General features: G+C 41.5%; 1 protein-coding gene across 11 annotated transcripts in view; it reads right to left on the bottom strand.

Annotated features, from left to right (window-relative positions):
* Positions 1–15,181, bottom strand: part of SZT2 (SZT2 subunit of KICSTOR complex) — a 109,409-nt gene that overhangs the window by 55,185 nt on the left and 39,043 nt on the right. For all 11 annotated transcript variants that reach the window (XR_006103497.1, XR_006103498.1, XR_006103499.1 and 8 more), the window contains 15 exons: positions 14,721–14,873; positions 12,769–12,883; positions 11,925–12,130; positions 10,857–11,081; positions 10,276–10,354; positions 9,514–9,605; positions 8,295–8,463; positions 7,732–7,852; positions 7,530–7,643; positions 4,884–5,081; positions 4,309–4,409; positions 3,260–3,392; positions 2,182–2,310; positions 563–767; positions 171–283 (listed from right to left, as the gene is read on the bottom strand). Coding sequence is in view for 8 of the 11 variants with exons in the window: in XM_042463011.1 (XP_042318945.1) it covers positions 171–283; positions 563–767; positions 2,182–2,310; positions 3,260–3,392; positions 4,309–4,409; positions 4,884–5,081; positions 7,530–7,643; positions 7,732–7,852; positions 8,295–8,463; positions 9,514–9,605; positions 10,276–10,354; positions 10,857–11,081; positions 11,925–12,130; positions 12,769–12,883; positions 14,721–14,873 (2,153 nt within the window). In the remaining 3 variants the exon portion in view is untranslated. The remainder of the gene's footprint in view (positions 1–170; positions 284–562; positions 768–2,181; positions 2,311–3,259; positions 3,393–4,308; positions 4,410–4,883; positions 5,082–7,529; positions 7,644–7,731; positions 7,853–8,294; positions 8,464–9,513; positions 9,606–10,275; positions 10,355–10,856; positions 11,082–11,924; positions 12,131–12,768; positions 12,884–14,720; positions 14,874–15,181) is intronic.

Here is a 15,181-nt window from a genome sequence, read left to right as displayed (position 1 = left end):
GATCAGGCTCACTTTAAGTATGGGTAATATAAATTTGTCACAGCCCCTGGGTAGTATTCAGCCTTCTCCTAGTGCCTTAAAATGAAGTCAAACCCAGTACAGTGATGGAAGAGAAAAACTATACCTCTTTTCCCACTCAACCCTCCTTCCAAGCTATTTCTGTTCCTTACCTTTTACATAGCACTGGTGGGAATGTTCTTGCAGCAAGGTGCAGTAATTCACCAGATCTTTGTGCTTAGGATCTAGCCAGGGAGCACTGGTGGGACGCTCTACAGACTGGCTTCTGCAAAAACAGATGCATTCAATGGTATGACAAAGAGGTTCCTTATGGCTTTCACTCTTGAGACTACCACACAAGCTTTCTCCCCCAGTCTCACACTAGCCTATTTATGACCACTGCAACACCTTTAGTGATGAGCCAACTATACATGGGCTTAAATACATCCCTGTGAAACTGCTGCAAATAAGTAGCAATTGTATCAATTCCATTTCACAGACCAATGTTTGCCTGCTACATTAAGAGATGCTGTCAAGACTTCTGTACACTGCACATTGGCCTCACCTGAAAAATATATCCCGCAGAGGCTTATCTGGCCTGGGGTTGATCACCTGCTCCCGTAACAACTCCAAAGAGCAACTATAAACAAAGACAGGGCAACGGGCACGGCCACTGTCACTCAGGTCTGGCTGAGATGCCTGGCGGCTGAAAGATATGTGTCCTTCTTTCCTAGGTGCACCATCTGGATCTTGTGAATCCTGGCCAATCTCTGCAGATTAGATTGGGGAAATGAGAAACTTGCTTGAACTCATAATGAGAAAGACTGAACTTTTAAGATTTTAGAGCACTCACTTTCACCTTCCCAAGCCCTGCAGGCAACACTTTGTACTGCAAGCAGTGTTTGGAAAGTGCAGCTATTTCAAAATGGTGCTGTTGACTAGAGATTACAGGGAGCATGACTCCCATTTAGCAACAGTCCTAGGAGCTACTAGTCTGGGTACCATTCAAAGTGCTGCTTGTGAGCTATAAAGGTCTATAGTGTTCAGGCTATTTGAATAGCAGTATTCTCCCACATGAGCCTCCCTGGGCTTTGAGAACTCAGTGCTTGACTACCTTCTTATGTACACTTGGTAAAAATGCAGGTGACGACCTTCTCACTGGCTATTCCCAGGCTTTGAATTCTCTTCCTAGAAAAAGCAAGACTGGCTTCCTTGTTATTTTTCCATCAGCAAGTGGCTACCTTTTCATTCTTACAGGCTTCTGGAAACTACTATATAAGGAAGTTGCTTTTAATAGTGTGCTGTACTGGTTTTTTGTTGTTGTTACTTGTTTAATTTTTTATTACTACATTTAAAATGGCTTTTAGTTATTCCTTGTATAGAAAGTCTAATTACACTTTAACATTAACTTCTGTACTTCTTAAAACTTATATATGTTAACAAATGTTTTAACCTTTGTAGGCTGTCTTTAGTCCCAGCTCTGCTGTAGAGGCAGGATATAAAGGAAGCATTAAAATAATACTGATTCGCAAAATCTGACAAATGTAATAAGATGAAATTATTTTGTACCAAAGCTATTAATGAAATCTGGTTCACTTGAATCTTGCCTTTCCTGGGCAGCCATTCACGCTTTGGATTCTCCTCATGTCGAACAGAAGACTAGATTATTTCATTTTGACAGGAAATTATCTTGATCATATTTGGTAAGTAGATGACCAATGATTTTTTTTTAAAGCACCAACTCCCACCATAAAATCAAGGGTGAGGAGAAAGAGCTAAATTCTCTCATCCATAAAAGTATTTTCATTATATTTGTTATTTAGGTGAGAAAAATCTGGTTTTCTATCTTGCCTTTCTTACCTAATCTATTAAAGCACATTCTGTTTTGAAGTGAAGAAAATAAGTTATCATGTAAAAGTATTTTATGCTTCCCCAGTAAAATCATCCAGAGTGTGTCAGTTTAAGCCCTCCCATTCCAATAAGGTTTTACCAAGATTCAAAGAAGACTGCCATATATACACACCCAAATATATAATGATAAATTTTAAGATATATACTATCTCAATTTTCTACCTTGGCTTAAAGTATATCCTTATGAAAATGTATAACCAGAATCCTAATACCACTTTGACCACCCCCATCAAACACAAAAGATTAACCATGCTGCAAAATCAAGGTAAGTACCATGGGCTGGTGTGACACTGACAGTAGGAACTGATTCTACACTCTCCAGTTCCACTGCTCCTTGGGGCGGTGTTGTTCCTGCCTCTTTTGAAGGTTTATCTGGTCCACAAGCCACCAGTCTCTGTATGTCTGTAAAAGGAAGTTATATTTCATGGGTGCCTTACAGCATGCCTTGTGCGTGTCACTGATCCTTTCTTTCTCTCCTGCTGGAGCAGTGCATGACATAGTATGGTCTTAAGCATTGTGGGGAAATTAGCCAGCTGAACAGCTGCAGAACTTCTAGAACAAGGAAATCATTATCTGACATAAATATACATTAGCTAATTCATTTTCAATGCATTCTAATTCATGGGATACATAACAATAAGTCCAGCCACAACTTCATGCCTAAGCAGTTTCCCTACACTACACAGGATGAAAATTAACTGGTAGAAGAATTCAACATCTTGCTCTCTTATTTAAGAAAAAAAGCAATCCTTACAGATGGAGTGCTTTAGATGTAGTGCCTGATATTTTTTAAAAATGATCAGGAAAAAATATGCAAAACAAGCAAATACTGTATAGGTGATGTGTATCTTCACAACCTATACCAGTGACAGATACCTTTGTTTGCCATGGTCCTATTTCTCCATCACACATCCGCAAGTGATAAGAAGACACACCAGGATCTACTGGTAGATTTCTAAATGATTAAAGGAAATCAGCAAGGATTTCCAACTGCAGATTTAACATGAAGAAAGTAGTAAGGCAGAAGAAGCAGGACAATGATCTATGGTTGATTTTTAAAAATTTGACAGTTTTGGGAGCACAATTCAGTTCTTGGATTATTATTTTTTAATTTAAAGTACATTTTGTACCAGGTTCCAGTTGGTGTATCTGGAAGATATACTATAAGAAAAAGAAGATTCCACAATCCTGAAATCTGTCAATCTGTAGATCCTGGTGTGTCTTCTTATCACTTGCGGATCAAAAGAATATTGATCCATCTCTACATGACTTCAAAAGTATGTTTTAACTACTATCACTTTCATAAGGGAGCTGATCAATTATTTTCAAGGTGCAGAGAGTCTCCCCTTACCTGCGAATGTAGCTGGTAGGAAGGTGAGAAAAAGATGCTGTGGATTTACCAGCTTGGCATAGCATCGCCACTGTGGGAAAATGGCATTGGATGCTGGTGAGGTATCTCTTGAAGTCTCTACAATGTCTGGAGTCTAAGAGATTTAAGAGAATTTGGTTGCTGTATGACTTTCGTCAGACATGACAACTATGTTCCCTATTCAAATCAAGCAAACATCATTGTGCCAGCACATTTTTGTTTCAAAAGATAGGCAGTACTTTCAATCATTTACATAGCCTGTTACACCACAGTGAGCAAGATGCTGCTCTTGGGTTACCTGAAGACCCCACAGACTAGTCTCCCATTCATTCTATGGGCCAGGTGCTGTGTGTGACCATTGGTTACAAGTGTTTTTTCCTGGAAATTTTCCAGGGATCAGAACCAGTCCATGGACCACCAAGTTTAGTAGCACTGCCTAAAACAATTTTGCACTAGTACAGTACATGTCCCTCATTTCCCTGGCTAGTATTGCTCTCAGAAGCCTTGTAAATAACGTGCTTACGTTCTATATGTCTTGTTTTCACTACCTGTACTCCTTGTGTTGCCAGTTTCATTAAAAGCAAGATATATGGGGCAAGGGCATCTTGTTTACAAGACTAACATTTCTAGGAGGCTTCTGAGATTATATTTTCCCAGAAAATAAGATGTGTATTCTGTGTGAAGGGATGTCAACCCCCAGCAGCTTCTGGAGGGAAAAATTCAGCCCTAAACCTCCAGATGTTGCCCATCCTTCCTTAGAATCAGTTTCAATGTATTATGGAAACAGAGTTGCTGCACTGAGCAAAACTCAGTGATTCCCTTGTGGCAATATAGAGATACATTTCTATGACCAAGAAGCAGCAAGTAAACAATCAGGCTTCTGCACATAGTATTTTATACAGGAAAACAGATCATTGGAAATTACCAAAGAGGTAGGAGACAGTAATTTTCTAAATACAGAATCAACATGGAAGATCCTAAGTTTAGGGAACTCTTGGCAAATTGATAGCAAAGTCAGAAGGTTAATGTACCAGATATATACTTGTAGGGGCAGTTGTGTCTTTGTTCCCAACAGAGTGATAAATGTTTGCTGGATCCCGACCTTCAGGGGGCATGGAGGCCTTTGAGGGCCCTGATGGAAAAGAAACAATGTGGTCAGAATACAGTGCACCCTTTCTTTACGTGGGGGAACCGTTCTGGACCCCCCCCACACACGTAAAAGAAAAAACGTGTAAGCTCGAGCCCCGTTGGAAGCAATGGGGCTTGTGCCTGCTGTGCAGTACAGCACGTGCACTGCGGTCACACACCCCATTACTTCTTCCAGGGCGTGCGAGGCTTTTTTCTGGCGCGGCTTCCAGTGTATGCTGGAAGCCATGTATGACACAGGCGCACTGTACAATAGGATCTTGTAGTACCTTTGAAAATAGATGAAAGAAGTCTGTAGCAAAAACTTTCATAGACTCAGGTGTACTTCATAAGATGCATGGAGGGAAGCACTTGTTAATAGATATTTATACTACTGGATGGGCAGAGTATGCATGAATACGATGGTCAGAAGTTACAGGAGAAAGTGCAAGGCACTGCAAGCTGCATATAGCTCCCTTACCTTCGAACACTGAGAGCACAAATGGGGGTGGGTGACCATCTCTATCCCGCTGCAGCACCTGCTCCATAAAACTGATATGATCTGTGCCTGATAGTGTAATCTCTCTGTCACTGAGGTCATGCTGGAGACAGCCATGGAATAGACCAAGAAGCATTTCATTTGGCAAGAAAGAAGAATCTTTTGCGATCCCATCCTCTGCTACAGAAGGAAAAAACACCATTGTGAGCAATGCCTTTTCCAGATGTCCTAGCAAAATATATCAACCCATCATGTGCACAGTTCTGACAGCTTCATGGAACTAATGTAGAAAACACTACTCAGCCTTCTCATCCAGAAAAAAGAATACAAGTGGCTTTTGGAGAGTTCCATGTATTGTAAAAAGCATTGCCCTACAGTTAAGTATAGTTCACAGCCATGGTAAGATAACAGTTCTTAATAAAAGAGGCACCAAAATTCATGGACCATGGTGAGGAGGCGGGGGTTGTGGTTATTCAAAAGAAATGAACATATGTTCTACATGCACTCATTCCTCTTTACATGTCCCCAAGATGAGAAAAAACACTGTAAATTGATTTTAAAGAACAATTTGTTCCACTCACCATTAGGCTTTTTTTTTTAAAAAAAAGGTAAAATCTAAAGATATAATGAAGACAATCTATTCAACTCTAAAGACCCAGGTTTTAGTAAATGGTGGCACAATAAGACTGAATAAAATACAAAAATGGACTTGAGAGGGTTGTGTCATCTCACTTTTACTGTTTATTTTGGTATTTGAGACCTTACTGAGAGATATTAGACAGACAAGATAACAGAATTTGTGGAGTGAGGGTAAAAAACCCCCAATATAAGCTGAAGGTTTATGCAGATGATCTTATGATAATGACACAAAACCCATTGGATTCAATAAAGGCTTTGGGGGAAGGGAGAATTAAAGCCTTTGGGATATGCTCTGGGTTTAAAGTCAACAATGATAAAACAAAATTGCTGACTAAATATATGACTTCATAAGAGGAAAATGGATTAATTGTTCTTTCAAATTTTAAAGTGGGAAAAAGGAGGATTAAATATTTGGAAGTTGCAATCATGAAGAATAATAGTTTATTAAACAACTATTATTGTTGTTTAATAAACTATTAAGGGGAAGTTAAATGTATTGATCCTCAATACTGAGAGATCAATCATGGTGTCAAATTCAACCAAGCGCTAGCCAGTAGTGACCCTTGGTACACAGGGGATAACTACGGCTTCAAAGTCAACCAGGCATGAGCCTGTACTGGCTCTCAATACAGAGGGAGCAGAGGAGCACAAGGCAGTACCAATAATGGACCCCAGACACGGAAAGGCTGCATACAACTTCTTCCTTGTATCATGAAGAAATGATATTAAGTTCGGCCCTTAATATTTTTCTCCCGGAGGAGTATCGGGATGGTTTGCGGCCAATGATCATGTCACCATGGCTATCACCAGATGCTTCTTAGCTGGCGCCAATGGAAATGTCACTGAGGCTATCACAAGATGCTTCTTAGCTGAGGAGGGAGCAGGGGCTACATGAAACTGCCTTAGGGCTAATCGGCTCGACAAGTCCACAGGCTCGAGATTGAAGAGGAACGAGGTAGAGCAGGGAACAAAAAGCTGACGATGTATCCAAAGTAAGTTATCTCCCAATTGCCCCAAAGCTTCAGATAGGCTGAGCTCACATGGTAGACCTGTTAACTTCACCTAAGTAATACGATGGGATCTTGCCTAGCATGACAGCAAGGCAAGCAGCCATTTAAATCCATTATTTCCTCAAACACTGCAGTGCTCCTCTTAAAATATGAACAAAGAATGAAGAAAATTGAATACAGTCGGCCTTTGCCAAGTGCAACAACGAGATGAATGGCTGTTTAAATCTGTTATTTCCTCAGACATCTCAGTGCTCCTCTTAAAGTACAAACGAAGAAGAAATGAAGAAATTACCACCAAAATGCAGACTGATCCTGTCAGGTTATTTAAGATTTAAAGACTGTCAGAAAAATGAAACTCTGAAGCGCTCCTGAGATGCTGCTACTGCAGTGGAAAAAGGAACTGAGCATTTAGGTGCCAATAACGCAACTGGAGAGTTGGTGAGGCTACCACCAAAACACTTCTAATAGCTCTAGAAAGTTTCTAATATGTTCTGTGCAGGTGCAGGATAACCCATTTGTGTGGATTCACAGAGACCATGAAGAAGAAGAAGAACAGATTATTAAGGTTACCGAGTTAGTAAAAGGCGAAAGATTTATACGATCTGAAGAGAAATCATTTATGGACTTCTTGAGCAGTAAGAAATCTAACCATATAATAATTTGTGGTTATGGTTATTAGTAATTCTACCAAAATGATTTAGTTGGATCTGTCATGGTCAAATAATGTTTCTTTTTTGTTTATTTTCATTAGTTAGGATGGGGGGTGGGGAGAGCCCTACTATGTTGTTGTTATTATTTCTCTTCTCCTTTATTTTTCTCCCCCTCTCTTTGTCTCTTTATTTTCTGTTTTTACTTTCTGAATGTATTCTCTGAATGCATATTATCTCAATTTTGATTGCAAATTAGACTGTTAGTGTTAAATAAATAAATAGATAGATAAATTGCAAAACAAACAAGCCCCCCTTCTCAAATTACTTGCCTCCTGTCAGCATCAGGAAAAACATCTCAATCTGCTGACATCTGGGCAGTAACTTCATGAGGTCAAAATGAAAAGGAATTTCATGCACTTGGGTGCCACTTCCAGCATTACGACCTGCAACAAAAACCAGGACTAATCTTCAGCAAGCCCATCAGAATGACTCCACCAAACATGCCCCAAAAGCATATGATGGAATGATCACCTTCAGTAGCAGTGAGCCGTGGATCACATGCAGGGAAGACCCAGTCCTTGTTCTGGCACAGCTGGCTGATATACTCAAAAGCAAGCATAGTATGGATGCACATCAAATCTCGAGGATACAGCTGGAATATGGAAGTCAAACACAGGGCCAGGTGACTAGGCTACAAGGGCTCAAAAGGTTTAGTGCTACAGATACTCTACTCAAGATAGCACATAACTGCACAAATAAACAGGGACCAGCCATGCAAATACAAGCCATAAAAACACATACTGTCAATTTCTTGGAGTCCACAAAACCCTGCAGTTAGAAAACTCTAATCTAAATTGCTCCTTCACATTATGATTCAACTAAAATAGTTCCAGCATTTAATTGTTACAGCAATACTAACATTCACTATATAGATGAAGATCAAAGACTTCCTAACAACTTGCAAGATACATATAGACAACTCCATCCCAGTCTGCTCCCAAGCAAGTAACCAAAAACACCAGCTGCCAGTCACTGCCCTGTCATAGAACTGGCCTTAAACATTGCCTCCCCAGCTCCCTGCCACAGGAACATACCGCTTTAGGGATTTTCCGATAAGGTAAGCCATCAAAATGTTTCCAGATGTCCAGTGCACCATCCACACAGCCACTCTGTGGTTCTACCCAGCACTCTGTGACAACATTCAACTCCATGTCCACTTCAATGGCCTCCACCTCTGTATCATTGTCATCATCTGTGGAAAAACTTCAAGGCAACCAAAACAATGAGTGTGACCTGAGCATGTGTAGATTCTATGCCTCTTAAAAGTCCTCAATCTTGGCATATTTTTCTCCCCAAAACATTAATGGCCCTGCAACTAGAATGACCCAGAATTTCCCATCACGTGTCTTCCTAGCCAGACCAGTTATGTGATATAAGGTATATGCTTAAATTATTGGTTCCCAGACTTTTAACCCTTCTTGACATACTGTATGAATAAAAGTACTTTCTTTGTTTAGTGTACATATTTTCATTCACACATTCATGTAGATTCATATTTATGCACTTTATAAGGAAATAGCTTTCTTCTTCTCCCTCAGGTTCCTTGACTTTTTCTTCCCTTCCAGGAGAAAAAAAAATTGGAAAGTGGAGGAGGAGGAGGGTGATCAGGGCCTCCAAGACTTGCTCTACCCTTGAGCAACTCTTGCACCCTCCCATGGGGGTTCCACCCACAGGCTGAGAACCACTAGCTTAAACCATGTCCAGTGAAGGAGCACATACAGACAGGAAGTTCCTCCTGAGGCAGCCAAAGGGGAGATAAAATCACCAAATATTAAGGAGTAAAGCAGGGACATTGAATTAGCTCTGAAACAACTGTTGAGATAACTGCATCCATGGATGGTTTATGAAAAGGATCCTAGCACCTCCACTTAGTGGATTCTCCCACACCTTGGCTAGAGACAAAAGGATGCCTTTACACTCTTAGGCCAGATGTCAAGAGAATAATATCAAGTATGTTTTCAATAAATAAATATTCTTTGGGCTTATTGCCCACCCAGTAACATTTGTGTTGTACTTATGCTTTCATTAATTAAGATGTTCATAAATTTAGCACCCACTCTAACTGGATCTTTCAGCTCCAAAAACACTTAATTTCCAACATTTCTGCACAGAAAGGACATCTATGTCCTTCCAACCAGTAGCAGCCTTGCCAGTCCAAGGTTTCCCAAAGCCCCAAGTTCTTACAACAACTCTCTCAGCTCCAAGGAGTCTGTTTCTGGAGCTGCCTATAATGGGAGGAATCTGTCTCCTCACCTGTCTTTAGTAGAAGTGGAATGTGGAGGGAACAGCACATATTGGACAATACAGCTATGCGTCTCACTGCCATTTACTCCTGAGAAATCACTCTGGGGAAAAAGCAAATTATATGAGTTTGTCTGGCTCCTCCAATATCTCTCTTCTGAGACACTGCACTGCGATTCAGATGCAAGGAATGAACAGCTAAGCGGTGCTTGAGGCACCTCGCCAAAGCCACATGTAGCAATTCCTCAGTTGCAAAAGTCAAATGTGTTTTTATGACAGAAAAACAACTGGAACTATGGTTACCAAGTAATCATCTTATAATAAGTGTTTACTACCCTTACTCTCCATTTACTTGGACAGGAGACTTGTTAATCTTCTGTGTCCCTCGACAGGGATGATGGAAGGAGTGCTATTTCCACCAGAGAAATAGTGCAAACTACACCAATGATCATTAGCAGGAGCTTTAGCACTTGGGAAGGGCTCAAAGAAGCCACAGCAAGGCTGTGAATAGCAGTCTTCTGAAGGGTTCTCATTTAAAAGGTTGCTGTTAAGGTGAAGCCAATTTGATGGCACATAAACATGGCCACCACCAGAAGGAAAGGTACAAGGGAATATATTTTGACCTGCTGGGACATTAACTCAATGAATGCTAGGTCTGGCATACATTTTTCTATATGATGACAACAGAGTTAAAACTCTGCTTGAGAGTGTGATAATACTGCATCAGAGAGAGCAGGACTGTGAAATCAAAAAGGCAAAGCAAGCAGGGTTTACCTTAATGGGCAACTCAAGCACCATGTTGATAATCCCATCACCACTGGAAGCAAAATGGAAGCCCTCAGACAGACGAACCCTGTGTACCCCAGAAGAGAATTATACGAGGTTACCAGGCCTGTATATCCTCCGCTTACTTCCATGTTTGCAAAATATACTCGATGCAATGCTCTCTTTCATCACTGGGAGCTCAAATTCCGCCTTCTTATATCTATTTATTCTATACAGTGCGCCCGCGTTATACGCAGGCGCGCTATATGTGACTGAGCATATGGTCAGAGCCGTGTGGGAGTGCGCAGGGCGCGTCCCATTCACATGAGTGGGGTGCGCTCCCACAGCATGTGCCGCCGCCATGGGCACAAGCCCCATTCATTTGAATGGGGCTTGGCATCCGCGTTCTCTTACGCGGGGGTGTGTGTCCGGAACGGATCCCCCTGTGTAAGAGAAGGGCGGACTGTACCGCCAAGGGCTACTGGTCCTCAGATACTGGAAGAAATTACTCTAGCATGACAGCTATCCATCTCTACAGCTACCATCTCTGTAGGCTCAAACTCACCACTCAGGACAAGGTGGGTACTTACTCTGTGAGAGTAGACAGGAGTTGTGCTACAGCTGTGATGGGCACTGCAGGTACCAGTCCTGACTGCACACACCAGATCCAGCGCTTGTGATAGAAGTAGCGAGACAAGGAGGCTAGAGTGGAGGAAGCTGTGCGGTTGGCCACTACAGTAAGAGGGCCTGACATTGGGGGATTCTCCAAGGGAAGAATGCATGGAACACGGTAGTCAGAGGGCAGCTTTTCATATCTATAGCATGGATAGAGGAAGAGAGAAAATAGTGAGCGAAGTGTCAGTTTAACAATCAGACAGCTATACGGTTGGATTCCTTAAGGCTACAGGGTGAATCACATTCAGAAGGGCTTGTACAACTGTACATTTTCAGGGGGAATTCTACCCCACATACCATCCTATCCTATTAGCACAGGAAAAATTATCTATCTTCTAGACTGGGGAGAAGCAGCTTATTCCTCTCCAGATGCTTTCGTTACAACTCTAATAATTCTTCATCTCTGGTCACATTGGCTAGGACCTATGGAAGTTATTTATTTATGTGTTTTATTTGTTTCATTTATATGCCACCTTTCTCCTGGAAAGGGACCCTAGGCAGCTCAGATAACACACAGTTTAAAACTTTACACCATATAACCCACCCCCTCAACGATTATTATGTATTAAAAGTCTGCTCAAACAAAAATTTCTTTACCAGCCGGCAAAAAGAAAACATGGAGGGGGGCAATCTAGCCTCCCATGGAAGAGGATCCCATGGGTATTTTAAATTGAAGCATTGAGAAGGCACCAGTTACCTATTCTAGACATTTTTTTTAAAGTGAAAGGAAGGATTTCCAAAATAGCAAAGTAAGGGTGACTTTCTATGCTTACTTGCAACACACACAGCCCTAGGTAGGGAGACATTTATTATATTATATCATATTATATTCCAGAAGCCTGAGTTTTTAAGTTCAGGTCTCCATGTGTGCAGCTCACACACTCTCTATCCTATATGCCATGGCCTGATTGATCTGAACCCAGACTAGTTCAATGAATGTTCTGCATACAGTCATGAATACAGGACCATCCCATCCCTAGTACCTGATGAGAAGCTTATCCAGAGGCTTTTGAAGCACTATCAGGCAAGGCCTGTCTGAGAGGGTTGGCTGGGCTCCAGCCACAGGAGGAGATTTTGATGGGGAGCTGCTGCCAATGATCTTCCTCTTCACTTTGGGAGTTGCCTCTTTGCTTTGTACCCTATGTGGAAAGCGTAGCTGCAGGATACGTTCCCTTAATTCTTCAACTATCTGTTGGAAGTCAAGATAGATAGGAGGTGGGGATGTACATAAACAGCTGTTGCTGCTGAGCAAGATAAAATTGAGTTAAGTTCCTGCTCTCTGTAGAAGCCATAATGCAGCTCGCACTCAGCCCCAGAATCTCTCAAGCAGACCAGCCTGCTCTTGCCAAAAATATTAGTAAATGCCTCAAAGACAGTTAAGAATATACTGCTGAAATCCAATAGTCAGCATCACAAGAGAACTTTTTTTGAAATCCCTGTGTATGTGCAATTCTGCTGTAGAAAAAAACATATCCTCACTCATTTCAGCTTCCCTAACAAGAAATACCATCACTTCGGCAATCTTTAAAATACTGTTTTATATGTTTTCAAATGCCAATTTTCTATTGAATAGGAGAGAAAGGGTGGGTCCGCTAGCTAATTTATTTACCAGCTCTAGAGTTATATTTGAAACAGATGCTGTTAGTCTATTGGCCCTAACTGGATTTCATACACAAAAGTACATGTGCAAGATTTCTGGCTCTGCAGTGCTGAAGGTTTATTCCTAGTAACAGACACCAACTAAAGCAATTCTTTCTGTATACATTACCCTATCATTGGTTTTACTGACTTCTCATTATGACCCAAGGAAAGAAACCTAATACTTACTTTGTTCCTGATTTTTGCAAGTGTCCCAATGGGGAATCCCAGCCGGAGAACCATACAGGGAGCTTTGGAAATTATTCGCACCACATAAAATGAAAAAGGAGGCTGATCCTCAGAGCTGCAAAATAAAAGGACATCAGAGAGCAGGTAGAATGACTTTACAGTGGTACTGAGACTCAAGGTAAGTTCTCACAAAATCACTGTTCTGGGAGCGGGACCTCTGCCTGCCACACACACTTCTCAAGAAAGAGAAATGCAAGGTTACGTGTTCATACAATGACAGCTCAATGATAACTTATATAGCCAACTGCATATATAGAAACTGAATTCCTGTATATATGAGTATCAATGAGGTCAAATGTGAAAGGGTGGGACCAAAATACTACCATACTGTAAGCTCTTACAAGGGTAGTTGCTTTCCAACTCCAGGCAGTTTTGGATGGCACATACTTCCCTGACCCATTTCAAACCAGCTTCAGAGCAGGATACAGAGTTGAAAATGATATAGCCACTTTAGTAGATGATCTCCAGCTTAGTACTGACAGGGGGAGTGTGTCTCTGTTGGTGATTTTAGATCTCTCAGTGGCATTGGATACCATCAACCACAGTATCTTTCTGGAATGCCTGGGAGAACTGGGAATCAGAGGCACTGTGTTGCAGTGGTTCCGGTCTAACCTCTCAGGCAGGTTCCAGATGGTTGAGCTGCTCCTTAAAAGTTGTTGTTATATGGTACACCACAAAACACCATTCTATCCTCAATGCCTGCCTTCTTCCTCCTGCCTTCCCAGGCCTTCAGCTGTTTCTGGTCCTGCCCCCCAGAAGTCCCGGACCCCAGCACCAGGTACTGTAACACCCAGTGCAGGAATGCCTTTGAGTTTGGGCACTCGGTTCTAAAAAATTCACCATCAACCTTCTGCCTCACCCTTTCGAATGATTGTTTTAGATTTGTATATTGTATATTGTGTTATTGGTTTTATCTATTTTATGATGTGTTTGTAACTGGTTTTAAATTTTGTATACACCGCTTTGATCTTCTGGAAAAGCGGTATAAAAATTATTATTGTTGTTGTTGTTGTTATTATTATTATTATTATAGCGTGTCTCCTCTGAATGAATGCCTAGAGGAAGTTAACAGGCTGAAAAACAACACCGAACAAACTGAAACAGAATCAAGACAAGACAGAGTTGCTTATCATTAAGGGTCCTAATCTGGGGTTGGAGAAATGTCAACCAGTTCTGGATGGGGTTACACTCACCTTGAAAGAGTGTTCACAGCTTTGAAGTGCTCCTGGTTATGTCTACCCAAATACCAGTCCAGATAGATGTGACAGTCAGGACAGCTTATTATCACCTTTGGCTGATATACCTGCTGCTCACCTTCCTAGAATTGGAAGACCTAAAGGTGGTTGTGCATGTGCCACTAACCTCAAGGCTGGACTTTTGCAATTGCTTTACACTGGCTTATCTTTGTATCAAATTTGGAAACTTCAATTAGTTCAAACACAGCAGCCAGATTGGTTATTGGTGCGTCTAGGAATAAGCCTATCACACCAGTTAAAATCACTCCACTGGTTGCCAGTTAACTCCTGGGCAAAGTACAAAGTGTTGGTCGTTACCTTTAAAGCCCTACATGGTTTGGGTCCAGATTACCTATACGATTGCCTTCTCCCATATAATCTGTCCCATACATTCAGGATCCATTTATTTTAATCAGCCATGTCTAGACTAGAAACTGTCACCCAGAGGACAGCATCAGTCACCCCTACACTGTGGACTGACCTGCTGGGAGAGATCTGACAGCTGAATATACTATCTGAATTTAAAACAGTATTAAAGATCTATCTTTTCAGGGAGGCCTATCCAGAAGGTTTCGTGTGTTGTACATGACCTTGAGCCTTAGGGAGAGGTGGGTAAGAAATAAAATAACAGATTTATACTCTGTTTAAATCTCTCACCTGCGCATGAGCTTGACATAGGAATAGCCTTCCACCAGCACAAAACTACTCCAGTCACGCAGCAAAGAGGTCAGTGCTGAGTGTGAGATGCGGCACTGAATTGTACTATACCGGCCATTGTTGCCTGGTGTGTGCAAATGCTTTGGGACTGGCCTGTGAAACATATCAAGCAGTTATTACCCATTATTCATAGAACTCTGCCATCTCCCATCCCAGGCAAAAACCATATACAGTGGTACCTCGGGATACGAAATACCCAGGTTACGAATTTTTCGGGATACGAATAAATCCCATAGGGATTTATTGTTTCGGGTTACGAAAGTTTTTTCGGGTTATGAAAAAACTCCGGCGCTGTTTTAAATGGAGCCGCGGCAGAGCCGCGGCTTTTTTCCCCATTAGCGCCTATGGCAATTCGGCTTACGAAGGTTTTTCGGGTTACGAAATTAGCCGCGGAACGAATT

Source organism: Sceloporus undulatus, chromosome 4 (assembly GCF_019175285.1).
Source record: "Sceloporus undulatus isolate JIND9_A2432 ecotype Alabama chromosome 4, SceUnd_v1.1, whole genome shotgun sequence".
Taxonomy (NCBI): domain Eukaryota; kingdom Metazoa; phylum Chordata; class Lepidosauria; order Squamata; family Phrynosomatidae; genus Sceloporus; species Sceloporus undulatus.
The sequence above is the reverse complement of the archived record's forward strand: the minus strand, read 5'-3'. Positions and strand labels throughout refer to the sequence as shown.